Source organism: Lagopus leucura, unplaced genomic scaffold (assembly GCF_019238085.1).
Source record: "Lagopus leucura isolate 7727_CA_CO unplaced genomic scaffold, USGS_WTPT01 Super-Scaffold_73, whole genome shotgun sequence".
Lineage (NCBI taxonomy): Eukaryota > Metazoa > Chordata > Aves > Galliformes > Phasianidae > Lagopus > Lagopus leucura.
Genome location: NW_024962252.1, coordinates 61,710,028 through 61,728,631, shown reverse-complemented (window position 1 = coordinate 61,728,631; position 18,604 = coordinate 61,710,028). Strand labels below are relative to the sequence as shown.

Sequence of the window (18,604 nt, the reverse complement as noted above, 5' to 3'; positions counted from 1 at the left end):
GGAGCAGAAAACAGGCATTTCACATAAGTGAAAAGCTGTAAAGACTTATTTATATCTTTATTTATTGAACTCTATTTTCCTCCCTTTTCAACGTGAAGTACTGCATGGTGGGGAAAAGTATGTCTACGCTTTCAGTGCTTGTAGGGTGCTAAAGCTTCTAGTTGTTGGTTTTATGAAAATGCTCCAACATTTTAATCCTTAAGACTGTAACTCAAATTCTGTATCGTCAACAACTTTAACAGATGGGGTTCATCTTACCAGTTTTAACTGCCCTGTCTAAGCTACTCACTTAAGCTTGCCCTAAGCAGGGGAGAGGTGCACATCCAGATGGCAGTTCATCCCATTAGGAGAAACGGAAATACTAGCCTCCCCCTACCACAGCAGCTACACAGACAGCCAAACATTAACTACACAGCTCAGATTAGGTGAGATGAATTAATGAAATATGAAGAAGTTAAGCAAAGGAATTCAGCAAAATATTTCCATAGTTACATGACAAATTTACATTAACTCATAATCTGCTCCTTCAAAATTACCTTTCAAAATCCTACTTTGGGTATAGCATCTATTTTCTTTACTGGAGGAATAATTATAATCTGATACCTCTGGTACTGAAATAAATACATACACTCAGTGAACTAAGCTGTTATTCAAGTAACTTTTCTCCCTATTCGCTAATATATGTGGGATTACTCAATGTATCAATCCCTAGTTATTTTCTATGACATGGTATAAAGTAACTTAGATGACAATGCTTTTCAGAAAGTAAAGCATACTGAGCCTTAATGAAACTAACAAAAAAACCCCCAACCAAACAACAAAAGAAAAAAGTTTTTCCTCTCTTAGTTTTTGAGTGACGAAGCTGTATCTGGTGGATTAGAGAAAAAAATAGAAAAAAAAAAGATGCAGTGACTGGATTTCGACTCCCAAGATTACTAAAATCCACATAGGAAATGAAAAGTCCTCATTTAGTGGAACAACACTATCTTTCTACTTTATGAAGGCAAATTCATTTCAGATCAAGAAGAATTTGCATTCTGATAGCAGGGAAGTTACCAATGGAAGTAAAAAAAAAAAAAAAAAAAAAAAAAAAAAGCAGTTTTAGGGGCGTGTGTTTTTGGTTTGTTTTTTTTTTTTTCTTTTTTCTTTTCCTTTTTTTATTTTTTTAAATGAGAGAAAGGAATGTGTTTCTTCAAAGGCCTTGGATAGTTTTCAAAATACTGTGTTATTTCATTTTTAATACTTCACTGTCACTTAAATGATGCACCCTGCAGGCAAAGAGATTTTTTCCACATAAACCCTCTTAGAGGAGTGAATCATTTAGTTTACTTACAGAAAACTACAAAACATTTTACAAGATAAACCCTATTACCATCTATTCCCCATTGTTCTGAGAAAAGAGGACATAAAACATCCCAGGTCTGCATAACTTGCTAACAAAAATTCTATAGCCAAAAACAAAACAAAACAAAAAAAGTAGGGTTCCTGATTGCAAGCCAGAAGTACAGTTATCCCCATCTGTGCTATGGTTTAACCAATATTCAGCAGTTCAGAGATCATAGAGGACTGACTGTTCCACAAAAACACCTCCAGCAAACTGTGAGTGAAAGTTTCATCTACTTTCCCCCCCCATCTCCCTCTTATACTTAGGAAAAAAAAAAAAAAAAAAGTTTTTGACCTGCATTGTAGTATTGATTGAATGATTACTCTCTGCCTGGATCTGTGGTTTCTCTTCATAATTTGGCCACTGACTCTGAGTTGGACCCATTCGATCCTGGGATTTTGAAGCTGGGAATGTGAAATATTCTCTGGTATAGGTCTGAGTTGGGATAGGATAAGCTTCAGGTCGTGGAGGCAGAGTTTGTTCCTGAAAAAAATAGAATGAACGTAAGATAGAATTTTCTAATCACACAGATCTGTAAAGAATGTTTTTCCAACCATGTGTTTCTTAAATGTTTTGTTTTGCCTTGTGAGAATATTATTTGTCTGGAATAGAGGTTTTCAAATATAAGCTGTGGTTAGGACTAATATCTTTACGGTCTGAAAACAAGTATGCAATATTGTACAAGCCAAAGAAATTGCAGCTTATGAACAAAAAGTAATAAAATCACACAGAGTTGTCTTAATCTTTCATTAAACCATTGGAAGTAAAAACACCACTCAGTCACTAGCACCAGCATTATGTACAAATACTTGAGATACTGCTTTGATTCGAGCACACTGATCCATTGATAGCTAAGGAAAATTTACTAGCCAGCATTTTTTTGCCACTTCTGACCTCTGTACAAAGATTTCCAGTCGAGACTGAGGTTATTTTGGTGGTAGTTCCAGATGCATAAGCATTCTTTCCCCCAGGGCTTGGAGGCTGATCTGTTGGAAAGTTAAAGGAAGCGTTTACATGCCTGTTAATATTAATTTACATAACTTAATATAATAATAGTATTCACAACATAAGTATGATTTTTGCTTTGAATAATTCTAACAAGAGGCTTGCTCCAAACGTTACAACTACATCATTATTCAAACTTAAACTTAATCCTGCTTTTTTTTTTTCTTTTTAATTCTGTTTTCTTCTTAATCAAATAACCCTTCCCCTCCCCTTTGGAATTGAACAGCCCTTGAAGTCAATGAAAGAGACATCTACCTCTACGAGAAGAATAATCTGACTTACTTGCTACGTTGGGGCTGGAGCGATGATCGGCTCTGTTCTTCATTAATCTGTCATCTCCTGGCAGCTTCTTTGGTTCACTGTACTCCGTCCATGGCAGCTGGGGGCTCTCGGGTGACCCATTTTGCGTGGAGTTGTTATACAGCTCAAAACCTTCACTCTTTGGTCGGGGTTTACCTGAGCCACGGCGGTCAGAAACTGTAACAGTCGATATATATTTTCCCCCTTCACTTATATTAACTGCTGTCTAGAGTGTTCTTTTTTGAACAGGAGTTAGTTTGCATTTAGAACAAAAATTGAGTTTCTGGCATAGCAACTGATAAATTTTAAAACTGTTACTTCTTTGGAAACACACTTCCTCTTTCTTATCAACTGCAGAGGATTCGTTTAATTCAAAAAAGAATCCTTGCTTCAAAATAGCTTTTGAAAAGATACGACGTTTGGAAAAGCCAAATGTGCCTTACTAAAAAGTCTCTTGGAGACTCAGAGGCATATGGCATCTGGAATGGTGTTGTAAATCGTGATAATAGGGATTTATTCTTTTAACCCCTTCTTTTCTATATCCTATATATAGAAAAGGTCTTCCTTTATAAAATTATTCTGTGTAAGACTTGTATTTTGGCTCTATGAAGTTCAATGATAAAAGTATTGAAGAACTTCTTAAGATCTGACTAGAAATTACGAGATAAACATTCTGCTATTTCTAGTTTAAAAGCACAATAAAAACGTATTGCAAAACATGTTCCAGGGGTTTCTGGTTTTATTTTTCTCTCTTAGTAATTACATTACGCTCTCTGCTTACAAATCCCATGAAGAGAGAAGCCTTTATGAAAGGGATGGAAAAGCTATTGAAATTGTAATAGTGTTTGCATTCATATTTCATAATTAAAAATTATTTCAAAACGACGACTGTACTTTAATACTTTTTTTTTTTAAAAAAAAGAACAAATGCAAAACATTTATTATACATTAGACAAATATAATTTTAAGTACTATTTAAAAGTCAGTTTGTCTTTTCACAATAAAAGAAATGTTTCCTTTCTATGCAATTAGTTTTATTTTTTGATTTAATGTTTTGGTAAAATTTGGCAAATTACTATTAATTATTGTATTTTCTGTATTCTAAATCCTACAAAAACGTTACTGTCATCAATGCTAGCTCTTTTTTTTTTTTTTTTTTTTTTTTTTACCTCTTTGCATCATTGGAGATGGCTGATTTAGCAGGGTTGCCAGACCATGGTATATTGCTCCTTGTTTTGCTACTTCCAGTGTTACTACAGAACCTGTCCTTGTCATAAGTTCTGCTGCCCTGCAACAGATATCAAAGCAAATTAAATAAAATCAAGCCCAATACTTCTTAGTTCTCCTTATTATACTTTTGTATGACTCATTTTCTAGTGACCTTTCTCATATTTTTCTAGTAACCTTTGTATGACAAAACACTGTTTCTGACTAATACTTAGAATCATTATGAAAAAAATATTTAAAAAACCCAGATGATAAATTTACTGAATAGACAAATGCATGCAAGGGTTTCTGCAAGTATAAGTTGGAAGCCAAAATATTTAAGAATTAGAGTAAGAACAGTTTGCTAAAAATGGGAGCCCCAATATGCAGCACCGTATCTCCTACAGAGAAAGTAAAAACCCAATGTGCAAAAAAATGAGTCTAAGACTTTGTGCAGTAGATTGCTCTGAAAGTAATGCCTCCTATTTATTTCCATGGAAGTTACAACAGATACAAAGATCACAACATCACCATTAGACAGAGCACATTCACAGCTATAAAACACTATTTTTCAACACAGGCACCACCATTAACTATGAATGCTTGCCAGTGATGAAGAGCCTGTATGATGTACTTGTAAAAATCTGCACTAGCAGAGGTGATCTACTGTTTCACAGCTGCTGTGATGCCTCACTGTGCTCACATCCACTTTTCAATCTCCAGAAACATTCAGCAAGCATTAATGAATGTCAATGGAAGAAATTTTTTTCTGCACAGAGAAACTTAATGACACCCCTTTGCTTCATACACGCTTCAGATGTCATTTGGTCAGACTTCTCCTCAGCTGCCATCTGTTGCACAGCAACAACATATAACGGAACATTGGTGATACTACTGTCATACCACCAACATACAACTGTTGGATGCTCTGGGCCAATGCAATAAAATAAGAAGCATTACTTTTGGAGCACCCCTCATATTAGTCTAGTATTTTTTTTTTCCACATGAAGACAGCAAGAGAGAGCATTCCATACCTTTCCTGGGACAGCCCCACCAAGCTTCGACCATCCACACTGAGCAGCTGATCCCCTGCTGCCAGACGACCATCCTAATTACATATCCAGAAAAAAAAAAAATTAATTCACCAATGCTAACTTAATGTAAATGCTAACAATTACTCATACAAATCAGTAAACAAAGGATTTAAAAGTATTTCCAAATGACCTTTCCATTCTTGAACTTCTTATATTTAAAAATATTACTAACCACATCTGCAGCACCGCCTTTCACAACAGACTTGACATATATTCCAAGTTTGTCTTGACCAGCACCCTACAAAGAAAGAAACATCATTTTATTTCAGTTTTGCATTCCTCCAATTTTATTCAAAATTTTACATCTCTAGATAAACCTCTGAATTCTCATTTTTTATTTCCCCAGCCTGGAAAAAAAAAAAAAAAACGAACCAAAAAACAGTAACATGGAAGAAAGTTAAGCTCACTTAAAATCAAAAGTAAGCTTTAAAATTAGGCTTCTTGAACCTGAAAACACTGCATGAAGTAAAAAGTATTTGATCTTAATACAAGCTTCAAAAATAAAAAAGAAAGTGTTAAACCTTTTATCTTAGGAGTTTGTTTTAATCATCTTCTGATGAGACATACTTTTCAACACAATTTTTTAAGTATACCTGTATACTCTGTTCCAAAAGACTGCACTGTTACCCTTGCTGATGCCCAAACCACACAAGTTTAAGTGCAGATTGCCTATTCTGCTTCGAGCATATGTGACAAAAAGGAACAGAAACACTTCTTACGTTTATTAGGACTGTAAATGACCCAGGAAAAAGAGCAAACAGTGCTTTTGCTTTTAGGATAAACAAGTAGACATTGTAACTAGTAAGAATTTTAGAACTATTCAAGTCAACATTTAAGCCCACTGCAGAACCATGCAATTTTGTTCATAAAACAGCTGCCTAGAAGTATGCCACTAAATTTTAAAAGGACTATTAACACTAAACATGTTGCTAGACAACCAATGGGTCCGAGGCATGAGAACACGAGCATCTATTCAAACCATGCTGTTGCATCACCACGTACTCAAATTTATGAGACACCACAGAGAAGTCTACATTAGTATCACAAACCCTTAAACTGTCACTTACAATGTACCGCAATCATTTCATTACATACGATAGCAAAGCATGCCAATTAAATTCATTTGCACATCACTCGAGACACACTAGAACTAATCATGAGGTTTTCAACTGAACAATTTCTAATGTAACATTGTTTTCTGGAATAACACCCCAAACTGTTTTCATACTGAAAATGCAACTTCCCCGCTCTCCTACTTTTCCAGCTTCCCTTTCATGAGCAAAAGGATTCATCACTTCCATCATCATTATGATCAAGTAGAACAAAAAGTGCAGATTTTTTGAGAAACAAATATTAAAGTTGCCTGAGAGATGAATGATCTAATTTTTTTATTAAACCTTGAGTTAACTCCAAATATTTACTCAACAGCCACAGAATAGGAATTAAATAGGAATTACTCTGAGCTCTGTGATTAAAGACTGGCATTCAGCATGTCCTCATTTCTCATAACAATTGCTTTAAAAGAAAAAAAGAAAAGAAAAAAAAATAAATAAACCTGTAGTAAATAACTAAAGAAAGGATACTTTCTGAGTCTGGGAGGAATATGAAGGTAATTTTTTTTTAAGAAATTTACTTACTAAAAAAGGACACTATAGAAACATTTAAATAACAGCAGAATATATATATATATATTTAACTTATACCCAAAGAATCAGATGTACGAGTCAGAAGATAGATAAATTCAATGAAAACCAAAAATCTTCTTCCCCAAGACAACCGTGAAGCAGATGAGGCAAGATGATTCAGGTGACAGCACACCTAGACTTCCAAAAAGTATGCAACAAGATCTTTTACTAGGAATTCTTAAATTTAAATTTTCATGAGATAAGAAACAAGTTGTCCTGGTATATTAATAGCTAGTTTAACAAAGGATAGGAAGCTTTTGCTTTTTACATGGAAATAATTAGAGAAGACCTAAATGAATAATATACTGCTCACTGGGGCAACCAATAATGTAACTAAATTTGTCATATAGAAACAGAAACCAGGTAAGTAAAGCTAAGAGTTGGAGAACAGTGAAGTGATTAAGAACTGGAGCAGGAATAGGGAAAAACATACTTTTACTAGTCAAAATGTGAAGTAATGCTTTGATCTTTGTCAGAAGCAGCCCAGAAGAGTTACCACTTCTCTTAGTTGGGAACTGCAGATTAAGATGACTGTCTCTTTCCTATGCCACCAACCACTAAGATATCTCAAGGTAAGCTCTCTTAGATCCAAACAGGTTAAGGAGTCACCAGCAAGAGTCACCCGCCTACTCCTTTACTCCCATGCACTGTGTGTAATTTCAGAGATGAAGCAACATTTCCTTGGAGGCCAGACTAACCAAGACTAATCAGAAGTCTTGGGACCCAGGAGTGGTGCTGCTTTATTCAGCTCTAACTTCAAAAGCTGTTAGTGAGAATCTCACCTCATAAGGTTTAATGAATCAGACAAAAAACCGCATAATGCAGTCAAATTAAGTGAGAAAAGTAAGCATTTGCTACTTGAAGCAGCATACAGGTTAATCCAAACAAGTTGGGATTGTGACTTTGCTAATCATTAATTATATCAGACGTACTGTATCTGTATTTGCCACCCTTCTTATCCTCGATTATGAGTGCGCACCTTAAATGAAGTAGAAACCTGTTTAAGCCCATGATATCTGTACTGGATTGCAAACAGTAATAAACATTTTTTTTTTTTTTTTACAATTGAACAAATACCCATATTGTAGTTTTTACACAGGCTTCAACTGCTGCTCAAGATCAATCTCCTTAATTACTGTTTTCACAGTGTTCTTCATTTACCAGTTCAAACACCTGGGAGCCAACAGAACTATTAGAAAAGAACAAACCAGAAAATACCATGGTCACCTCAAAGCTAGAGGGCTTACATTTGGAAGTCCATATAATCTCTTACAAAAAGGCAACAGAACTGAAGCTCAGAGGAAAACAAGGGTGATCAGAAACACGGAGCAACTTCCTTGAGAGAACCAAACAATAGACACGGACTCCTCCTCTTGAGGAACAAACGTGAGAGGAAGGGAAGGTCTATGGAATTATGAATGGCACAGATGGGATATCATTTCTCTGTTCAGACAAAATACAAAGCTTCCTTATTCATGCCATTGACTTTTTGCCACAGGATTTCATAATTCAGTTGGGAAACCGCAAAGAAATAGACTGCTGTAGACACCAAGGATTCAGGGTAAGGTCTTCCAGGAGCTATTAGAAAAGTGATACAGATGTAAGACATACTTGAGAAATTCTGGAATCACAGAAAGCTAGAAAATAGGAGGAACTGTCTTACATGTTGTTATGCATTTTGGCTAAATTCCCATTAGCCACAGCTGGAACATACCAGATTAGATGGATTTCTGCTCTAACTGTTCTTGCACTCTAAACTTTGCAGTGATTCTTCATGACAATCCAGAAGAGCTGACATTTTGTTCAATATTCTTTCTTTTTGGAGGTAGTTTTATGGAGCCTACACAGTTTGTCAATCTTTTTTGTGTTCTTTTAAGAGAAGTTATGTGCAGATGTGTTAGCTCCAAGTCATTTTTCTTAACACAAAGCTAATGAAATTTAAAAGCATACAACATGATCATACATCTCAATTCAGATTATGTAAAACATCTTTTATCAACTACCACATCTATTCACATACTAGGATAACTCTCTTTCCTGTGTACATTACACACATTTAGCATGTTTCTAACATGATGCTCATGATCTTCCCTTGCACTTGTAAAGACCTCTTACTGAGTATCATTAAATTTAACCTACCTTCCTGTGCCTTTTACCCTACGCTTTGAAGCAACTTAAGTAAACATTTTTCATTTTTGTTGAGATAGACTTATTTGTGCTCCTTTCAGGAGACTGTTAGAAGGAAATGTACAGTTACTGAGGACACAAAAATGATGTTAAGATGTAGTTAGACATGAATGCCAAAGTGAAATTTTCACCTGCACCATATGAATTTCTCTCCTATCACTTACTGACATTGCAAATGAACAGGTTTCTTTGTAGACTGCTTATAAATCTGTTTTGCTTTTAAAGGAACATGAAGGTCAGCACAATTAAAATTATGCCCCCACAAACAAAACTATGACAGATACCAGTAACAGTGATAGAGTATATGTCATTTCCAGCTCTCTTTATTTTCTCCTATCCTGAATATCAAATTCATGTGTACCTACAGAACTGTAAGTTTGAACAGTAGAACACAATGTTAGAGAAGTTAAATGATTGTGGAAAGTACAAACATAATGAGCATAAAGTTTTTTCCTCATGGTTTTACTAATTCAGTAAATTCTAGAAGCAAAAGTGAAAATGGACTTCCAAAACAAAGGGGGTTACACCAAGAACAAAACCCAACACATATGCATGTAGTTATGCAGGTTCCCACAGAGAGAAGCAAACAAAACAGAAGAAAAAACATGTTACAAATGTTTGAAATCATCCTAATTTTAAGTTTTCAAAGCCCACATGGTAAGTGCGTACAAAAGACACTTCCCAATTTTGCCACAGCACATAGATTCTGCTCCTCAACAACAACAACAAACAAAAATAACCCAACACATCCAAACAAACTATCCTGATTTTAGCAAGTGATGAAGATGAACAGAGTATCTAGAATGGAAGAAAATGTATCATGTTAAAAAAATAATCAATACACCCTCACTGATGTAATTACACAATGGGATAAAAATGTCCCCATTTTATTTATTTCATGAAGCTTAATTAGCTCTGGACAAAAACCTCAGAAGACTCCTGGAAGATAATCTTATCCATGCCTGGGTTTACACATCATTAAGCCAGGTATGCACAGCCAGCTGAAGTCAGAAACAGAAAAACAATTAGGTCCAGCAACCTGAAGCCAATGTATTTGCAACAGACTTATCACCTATATTTAGGTGCTTCATGTGTTTGTTTTTAAATCATCTTACATTATCTTAAGAAGCAATGTAATGCTTTAAAGCAGCATGAGTTGAAGGATGTTAACATACTGCACTTGCAAGTTTGGCATGTGCTTAAATCTACTAAGAGTATTGCAGCGGGAATTCCATGACAATAATGAACATCCTCTTGCATTTAGAAAGCATTTTAATAGATCTTCTAATCCTGCTTGGGAGGTAAAGGCAAACACAGGATACATCTGCAAGCAGAAGTCTGCTCAGAATGGTAGAGGTCTTAATCCTAAATATAAATGAAGAAAAGAATGTATGGGAAAATATTTGTTTAAGTGACCAGACTAAAATGTAAAAAGTAAATAAATAACACATCCACCTCCAAAAAACAGAGCAGGAATACAAGAAGTAGAAATCAAGAGAATAAGAAAGAAGCCATAAGAAAGAAGCCGAGGTATTAAATGCTATCAGTAAATTCTGCAATTAAAAGTCACCAGAAGTTCTGTTTCCCTAATGGCTGTTCATATTGCATCTGTACGGTGGGACAGAAGAAAAAAAGACAGACAAGCTTCTAGAAGAGACTAACTTGCTGTAGCTGTGCAGTTTCAAAAAGTTCTTATCACAGAACAAAAGCACATTTAGAAACATTCTACAATATAGACCTAGAAATTACAACCTGAAGATACAGAGTTAAATAAGAGCAAGGAAATAAAACAAAGTTTTATGTTTAGCTCCAAACTGGCCAACAGATTGCTGGGCATTTCATATCAGAACTGGTCATAGGTTGCACAGTTTATGCAAGTCTAGCTCTTCATATGAAATTAAATGAAAACTTCAAATTATGGAACTAGTACTAATGAGGCTTACTTTAGTGTAAGCATGGTTAATGCTCTCTGAATGCTCAACCACATTCAGATGTGTAAAATGTACAGAAGAAAAAGTTACTTCCAACAAGAGAGACTTTTCTTTCTACTGATTTTTAGTTGACTTGACAAAGGACATTCTTAAATCACTAGGTAGATCCTACATACAAATTGACATATGAAATAGACACTTAAATATAATTTAATTTCTGAACGGTATAAAATACATAAATACTGTAATTCAACACCAAAGCATTAAATTAGATCAGAAAAGCACGTGGTGAGCCAGTACCTACAGGTTATTTTGCTTACTAGTATGAGAGAAAAAATAGTAATAGCTATCATACAACCAGAGCAGAGCTAATCAGCTGCAACTTGAACTATCTCAGCAAATATTAAAATTCAGACATCCCAGCATCTGGGTCCTGTGAATTCAGAGAGACTTTCTGCTGAGTGGGACCAGGTCAGTATGGTCAGTTAAAAAAAAAATCTTATTTGAGAAACATCTATTTCTGTTTAATTACAAAGGTATGTAAAATGCATGTTGTTACATATACGACAAATGTATGTTTATTGGTTTTTCTTCTATATTAATGTAGAAGAAGAATAATCCCTAAACAACTCCTGCAACATTTAAATTCATTTAACTGGCCACATCAACAGCCGTACAACTGGAACATGCCAGACAGCACAACTAGCATATGAAGTAGGAGCTGAAAGAACAGTAAGATCAGATAAGGCCTTCCTAATGGCAACACCGTACCCAGTCCCCAAACTGGTTATTCAGTCACCACGGAAGCATTGAAAGCAGACAAAATTTTCCACCCCCACCTCCTCCTCATGTTGCATTTGCCAGGATAAGCAGCTGCAATTTGACAGTGGAGACAACAGACAGCTCCTTCGACTGAGCATCAACACATGGCTAGGTCCAAAGCCAAGTACCCATGCCATGCAGGGACCTAGGGCCCATAGTCACTAAGCTGTCCCACTGATACCCCAGGCTAAAGGTACTAGAGTGGGAATGAAGGCCTGTCTGCTGACTGGTGATAACCCCTCAGCAGTTAAGCTGCTGCCATCTTCACAGTGCTCCACAAGGAAGCACTATGGAACCCGGTGGAACACCAGAATGAGCTGCACATTCCAGTAAGTTAGGAATGTTCATGCTGTAGATTTGTCGGTAACTCAGTTATTTTAATACATGCAATTAAAGTAAAAACATGTAATCTATGACAAAAATACTTATTCAGTTGCTAAAAGGACAGGAAAATTGCAATATTAAATAACTAAGGAAAAATTATGCATCTGTAAAGCACACTTACAGGTACTATGCCTAACCAAACCGGTAATTCTTCAAACAGTTGACAGTAGGGTCTTGTCATTACTTGTTCTAAACTACCATTTGCCCTGACCTGTTTAGCTTCACGTGCCTTGTTTATCACACTCCAATATTATGAACTGTTTCCCATAAAAATTGGCAGAGTTGAATTTCATTAAAGACAAAAATACATTTCAACAACAGGTGTTTTTTGTTTTTTGTGGTTTTTTTTTTTTTAATGTTATGTGTATTAGAATATAATTTTCTTTACAAGAATTGCAATGAAGTCTTCCTTTCAATACTGATTTGTCTTAAATACATGAATATTTAAATGATTGCAAACTTCACATAGTTTGTAATATGAATAGGAATCCGGAAGTGGAAGAATCTTTATTCTCCAATTATAGTTTGACTGACTCCATTAAAAAAAAAAAAAAATAAAGTTTGACCATTTTTAAAGAAAGAATCAAAGCAAGTGGCTTCAAATATCAAGACTACATAAAAACACATTTTCTTTCTGCTCATGGAAACATTTTTTTTTCTTATTTTTAAAATAATTCCTGAGACCTGACTGAATTTTGCATAAATATGCAAATATTAAAAGATCTTATTTCATAGAATCATAGAATGCTTTGGGCTGGAAGGATCTTTTAAGATCATCTAGCTCTACCCCTCCTTCTACAGGCAGGGACACCTCCCTCTAGACCAGGTTGCTCACAGTCCCATCCAACTGGCCTTGAATCCTTCCAGGGAGGCGGCATCCACAGTCTCTCTGGGCAACCTGTTCCAGTGTCTCACCACCCTCACAGTAAAAAATGTCTTCCTAATATCTAGTCTAAATCTACCCTCTTCCAGTTTAAAACCATTTTCCCTTGTCCTGCTGCTACCTGCCCTTATAAAAAGCTCCACTCCAGTCCCCTTAGCTTTCCTGTAGTCCCCCTTCAGGTACTGGAAGGCTGCTGTAAGGTCTCCCTGGGGCCTTTCCTTCCCCAGGCTGAAGAGCACCAACCCTCTCAGCCTGTCTCCATAGCAGAGGTGCTTCAGCCCTCTGATCATTAAATTTAATTATTTAATAATGTAGATAAGGTGTATCTTAGAGAAAACCATAAAGATCTGCCCCATGACTGTAATCTAGCTATCAGGCCTGCTATCAGCTATCGGCCCCAAAATCTTTTATCTGCCTACACCCAGAGCAGATTGTACTGATTTTTATCAGGGCTAATTTTCTGATTCCAGACTCTAAGGATGTTTACAAAAACTTACGAAGATCTTCTATGTAAACTTGCACTTAAGTTTATGCAACAGAATCAAGGCTCAGTCTAACCTCCCTGGCAAGTAACTAGTCCAGAAGCAATGAAATATCCAAGTTTAGAAGCATTAATGAAGAATATAAATTTACTAAACTCTGCAGCAAATTAACAAATGTGCTCTCTAAGAGGCAAAAAGCAAAAGTTTCTGAATGCTTCTCCACCCCAAGCATTCATTTTCCCTAAAGCTGTATGCATTTTGTAATTTGCATCTGGATGAGAACAAGTATATTTACCTGCAGCATGCCTACGATTCACTGAACTGTCAGTCCAGAGTTCACTGCTGTCAGTCCAGAGATCAAGCTCTGTAGCTACTGGCTTGCCTGCAGCATTTGCAAGCTTCTTTGGACATGAAGATTGGGAAAAAAAAAAACCCAAACTATTTAGAGACTTTGGATATCTGTCATCATTAGGCAAAACACTTCATAGACTGCTGTAGAAAAATGAGGTGAAACAGCTTGCTCTATGTAAAGCTAGTTGTGGCCACAGCTGCTATGAGTACTCTGGCTTAGAAAGAATCTTAGAATTGACCCATGCTCCACATATGTAAACGTCTCTTTTCTCCTCTTAAATTCTCCTCTGTGGTGGGGGGAAAATACCAAACATTTTCAGTGTTTGACAAAGTACAGTCAGAAGCAGAGAAAATATCTCCAATTAAACAAAACAGGCAGCAGAGATTCAGACAGGGACAATCAACATTATTTGCAGGCAAAGAAATATCATGCATTTAACGTCTAAGAACAAGCCAGTTGCAGCTTTAAAAAGCACAAGGAAGGAAAACAGACAAAAGAAATGACCTGTAATTCAGAGAAAAGCTAGCTTGCAACCTGTATAAACTGGACTCTGAGGCATTCAACATAGCCTAGAAACTTTACATCCCACATACCTACATGCTCTATTTACAAATAGCCTCAAAGGATTAAAGAGAAAGGACTGAAGAGTTTTGTTATTTTCTTTACTGGAATAAGGGCTTCTAGTCAAGGGCTCATTTTTGTTGTTGTTACATTAAAGAACATTTGCAATGAAGTTTGACTCAGGTACAAAGCCAGTAAGTGAAAATACCTTTTATCTTCCTAAAGCTTGCTTCTTCTAGGATACAAAACGACAAAGAACCACAGATGCTGTGTAATGGACTTCCTGAGACAGCAGTACTAGAATATACATGACTGTAGTCTTGCATAGATGCAGACTTTTTTTTTCTTTAAATCAAATTACAGCACTCAGAATCCCTAATAAGGCAAACAGATAAAGGCACGCAGGCACAAACAGCTGTATATATTTCTGTCTAGCACAGAAGATAATTAATTTTCAACACGTGACATCTCTGGAAATTGAGGGCTTCCAAAAACCAAAGCAACTAAGCAAAAGCAATTGGCCTAAAGTCATGTTCTGAGACTGAATTAAAGTACGCAACAGTTAATCCTAACTATTCTTTTCTCATAGCTCTAAATGAAACAGAGACAGTAAGCAGTAGGTAAACAGAAAACGCTTTATACACTACATTCCTAACAGCCTATGAAAGTTTTACAAAATAGACCATCTTAACAGTGTTTTTCTTTAATGAATGCTGCAACTTAAAACTCATGAAAACATTTTTATTTCGCTTGAGCTTCAGTGCCCAAATTAAGGGTTAACTTTTTACAGCATGCTCGCTCTAAACACACTGAACAGTGACACACTAAGGGCTGTTTAGAGTCTTCTGCCAACTGAGAAGTTGTATTGCACATTCCGTGACACTCTTCCCTGTTGAGGCAACTCTGAACAAATGCCTCAGCTTAATTAGGTCTGTGGATAAAATTAGGGCAGCACATAATGTGTGATCCATTTTTTGGGGAGGAAAAAAATGAAGGTGTATACATGTACACACACACGTGCACAGAGATACGTATGCACGTGTACACTTTTTCCAAGTGATAGCTCTTAGGTCTACAGATAAGGAAAATTTACAACAGGAAAAATACAATACAGTCTTTCATATAAATTTGTACTGCATTTTCAGGTGGATAAAGCTTAATTCAATATCAGTAGATATACTGTCAAGTATTGTTAACGTTCTAAATTTCTACCCCAAGTTAGAGCATTGTTTGCATAGGAAAATTTCAGCATAGAATTTAGCTTCTTAAGAGTCTTTTTCACTGACAGAAGTATGACATTTAAAAGTAAATACTGTAATAACATGTATTTAAAGTATATTTTCTAAGTTATTAGAAAGCCATAATTGAACGAAGTCTGCTAGAGTAATTCTGAGTAAAGACCATGTACACTGAAACTTCCACATTTTGCTATCAAGTGTCTATATATAGAAGGTATTAATACAAGGAGAAATTGGCACATCCATTTAAATTAAAAACAGAAGAAAACAGCAAGAACAGAATAAAAACACCAACACACACAAACACCTTGTTCCAAAAGACATGAAGTGTAAATAGCTAGGTTATCTATTTGCAATATTAATATAAATATATGCAAGTAAACAAAAGTACTTGAGCTGAGCTGTGGCCTTAGCTAGTGAGAAGAAAAGTCCTGTAGTGCCAGCAAAAGCTTTAGTTTGTACACAGCATATGAAAACATCAGCAATATTTTATGGAACTCCTATAATATGTCAAAAATTGAACCAAAAAATCCTTCTTGAAGATATGAATCGAGAAGAAAGATGTAACTTACTAATACCTAGCTGCTTATTCGTTCATTATAAAGACTAAATTGGCAGCTAATATACTTTCTTACTCCCATGGGACCAAGAAATCTGTGGTGGGAATGTCAATTAAATAATACATTTTTACTTTAAGATCTTCTTAAGAAGTCTGTTAAGGCAACATCAATCATTCAGACTGCTGGTGTGAATTAGTATCTAACATTAAAAAAAAACTTCCTACTCAAGCATTTCAATTAATTCACACTGGAAGAAGAAGTTGAAGATTTTCCTGAAGCATTTAGAATGTACAGACATGAGAAGGCCATTACAAGGAAATACTGAAGTGTCTGAAATTGTGTCTTAAGATCTGAAACAAGAGTAAAGAGCTAAGAAACAGCTGGGGAAACAAAAAAAAGTCAGCTGGCTGTACTTGCAAACTCAGTGAAGGGAATCAAATGTACGTACTATGTTATCACTATTATATATAGCTAAAATAAGATTTTAAACTTCTGTTATTCCTACATATATCACTTCCTAAACATATGTAGAACAAACTTTCAGGACAATTTCATACGGATGTTGATATTCCTGGTAGTTTGAAACCCTCCTTAAAATTAATGTTTCAGATCGCTAAATCTAAAATGATGAGCAGCTCTTTAGAAAATAAGGCAACTTACAGTGACTTTATTAACTGTGACGAACAAAGAAGATTGCCAAATAATACCAATTATTTACAATTAGGAGGCCACACAACTGCTTAGGAAAAAGAAAAAGTAAACTCCTTCCCCAGTCTATTGATGAACTGTTCCATTCTGTGTTCAAAATGCTTCTAATAAAAAGAAGCTCTCTCTTATCCTATTTCAGTAGGCGCTATTAAAATATCTTATCTTACTATCTTTTAAAAATATCTAGAAAATACGCTCTGATCTGTATCCCTAAGGACATACACATGCATACATACCTTAAGGTGCATACACATTTTTAAGGTAACTTTTTCTACTCTACTAATGAATTATTGGACTAAGAGGTAGTAATATGCTGTATATTTTTAAAAACTGTTAATGAATATAACCAGCATGAGAAGATTCATCACCAAAATCTGCTGTATCACTTGCAGAATGCTGGAATCCTCTTATACAGTCGCAGTCTGAACAGAATCTACATGCCTCTACTCTGTGAATGCCTTTGCATGTTCTGGTCTTTTCCGAAGGGTCTACAAAGTATTCAAATCTTACATGTACCGTTTAGGATGTCAATTTCAGTTTTTCCAGGTAAGACTTTTAAGTGGAAAAGAGGCTTTTAGAGGAATCTGGATTAAAGCCAACTAATATGACAAGTAAACATATCACAAAAGTCATGCTATTCATGCTCCTCTACAGTAAAACAGTAATTAACACACCTGAAACTTTAAATATTAATAGTCACGTCCACACATTTGAGAAGTGTATATCAAGAAAAAGCTTAAGATTAGTTAAGCCTTTTTCTTCCACATTTTGGAAAATTAGGTATTAACATCTGACTATTTAACGGCATGCTACATTACATTGTTGCTACACGAGCAAATAACTACTGGCAGGTTTAAACAAGCAAGAGAGCAGGAAGAAGTACAAGGACAGCATTTAAAACTTGAGAGAAAGACAGTCCCAACAGAAACCTGAACAGACTTACCACGGATTCTGTTCTTCCAACAACAGAAAACCACATTTTGATCTCGGGGACTACAGATCCTTGAAAGAAAAGAAAAACAATTCTCCACTTCTCTTTCAGCCCTCTACAGCAAACACCGCTCTAGTCTGCTGGATTTTCCAAGATACCCATCAAGATAACTCCGCGCTGGATGCTATGACACAGTACAGCATTTATCAACACCAGCTATAACCAATACAATATTCAGACTCTTACGTAATCAGTTATGCTGTTCTGACTTTCATTTACTTTAGAAGCTTTATTAAACTTTGAAAACTGCTAGAAAAACAAAAAGGCAGCCCTTTTGTAGAAAAGACAAAAAAAATCTCCAAATTAAACAGGAAGCAATGTGCTGGCCCACAGATGGCTAAGAAGTCACATGCAAAAGCCTCCAAAAAGCGATATATTTTTAAAGTAAACTGCATGCACACTCTGCTTCCAAATCATCTGGATTTCATAAAAGGTTAACCGCAGTGTGGTCGGGAGTCAGGCAGCTTTTAACATCAAAACATCTTTCAGGGTTAGAGCAACCGAATTGTGCACACAACCTCAAAAAAGCAGTACTTTTCCCCATGCCCGACCCCTCCTACCAACTAGATTTCCATATTCTGATTACGAAAGCTACTGTTAATAATCCTACAGGAGCATTACTATAAGAAAACATGCAACACCTACCAAAGGGCAGAAAGAGAAGTTAACATTTCAGGTCGCTTAACATGTGAGGTTATACAACTTCACACGCACACTAAAAAACGGCGTATAAAGCATTCAGTGTAAGAAATGTTGTAAAGTATTTTTCCAACTTAAACAAAAAGGCAACCGCACACAACGCTGTTTACAGTGCTCTGGCACTTAACATTT

At 35.7% G+C, this 18,604-nt stretch overlaps 1 protein-coding gene across 20 annotated transcripts in view; it reads right to left on the bottom strand.

Moving 5' to 3' along the window:
* Window positions 1-18,604, bottom strand: part of AFDN (afadin, adherens junction formation factor) — a 114,190-nt gene that overhangs the window by 17,320 nt on the left and 78,266 nt on the right. For 19 of the 20 annotated variants that reach the window (XR_006180268.1, XM_042877279.1, XM_042877337.1 and 16 more), the window contains 6 exons: window positions 5,162-5,227; window positions 4,930-5,003; window positions 3,859-3,977; window positions 2,672-2,866; window positions 2,279-2,370; window positions 1,679-1,867 (listed from right to left, as the gene is read on the bottom strand). Coding sequence is in view for 19 of the 20 variants with exons in the window: in XM_042877279.1 (XP_042733213.1) it covers window positions 1,679-1,867; window positions 2,279-2,370; window positions 2,672-2,866; window positions 3,859-3,977; window positions 4,930-5,003; window positions 5,162-5,227 (735 nt within the window). In the remaining variant the exon portion in view is untranslated. The remainder of the gene's footprint in view (window positions 1-1,678; window positions 1,868-2,278; window positions 2,371-2,671; window positions 2,867-3,858; window positions 3,978-4,929; window positions 5,004-5,161; window positions 5,228-18,604) is intronic. The other variant, XM_042877295.1, reaches the window with a different exon arrangement.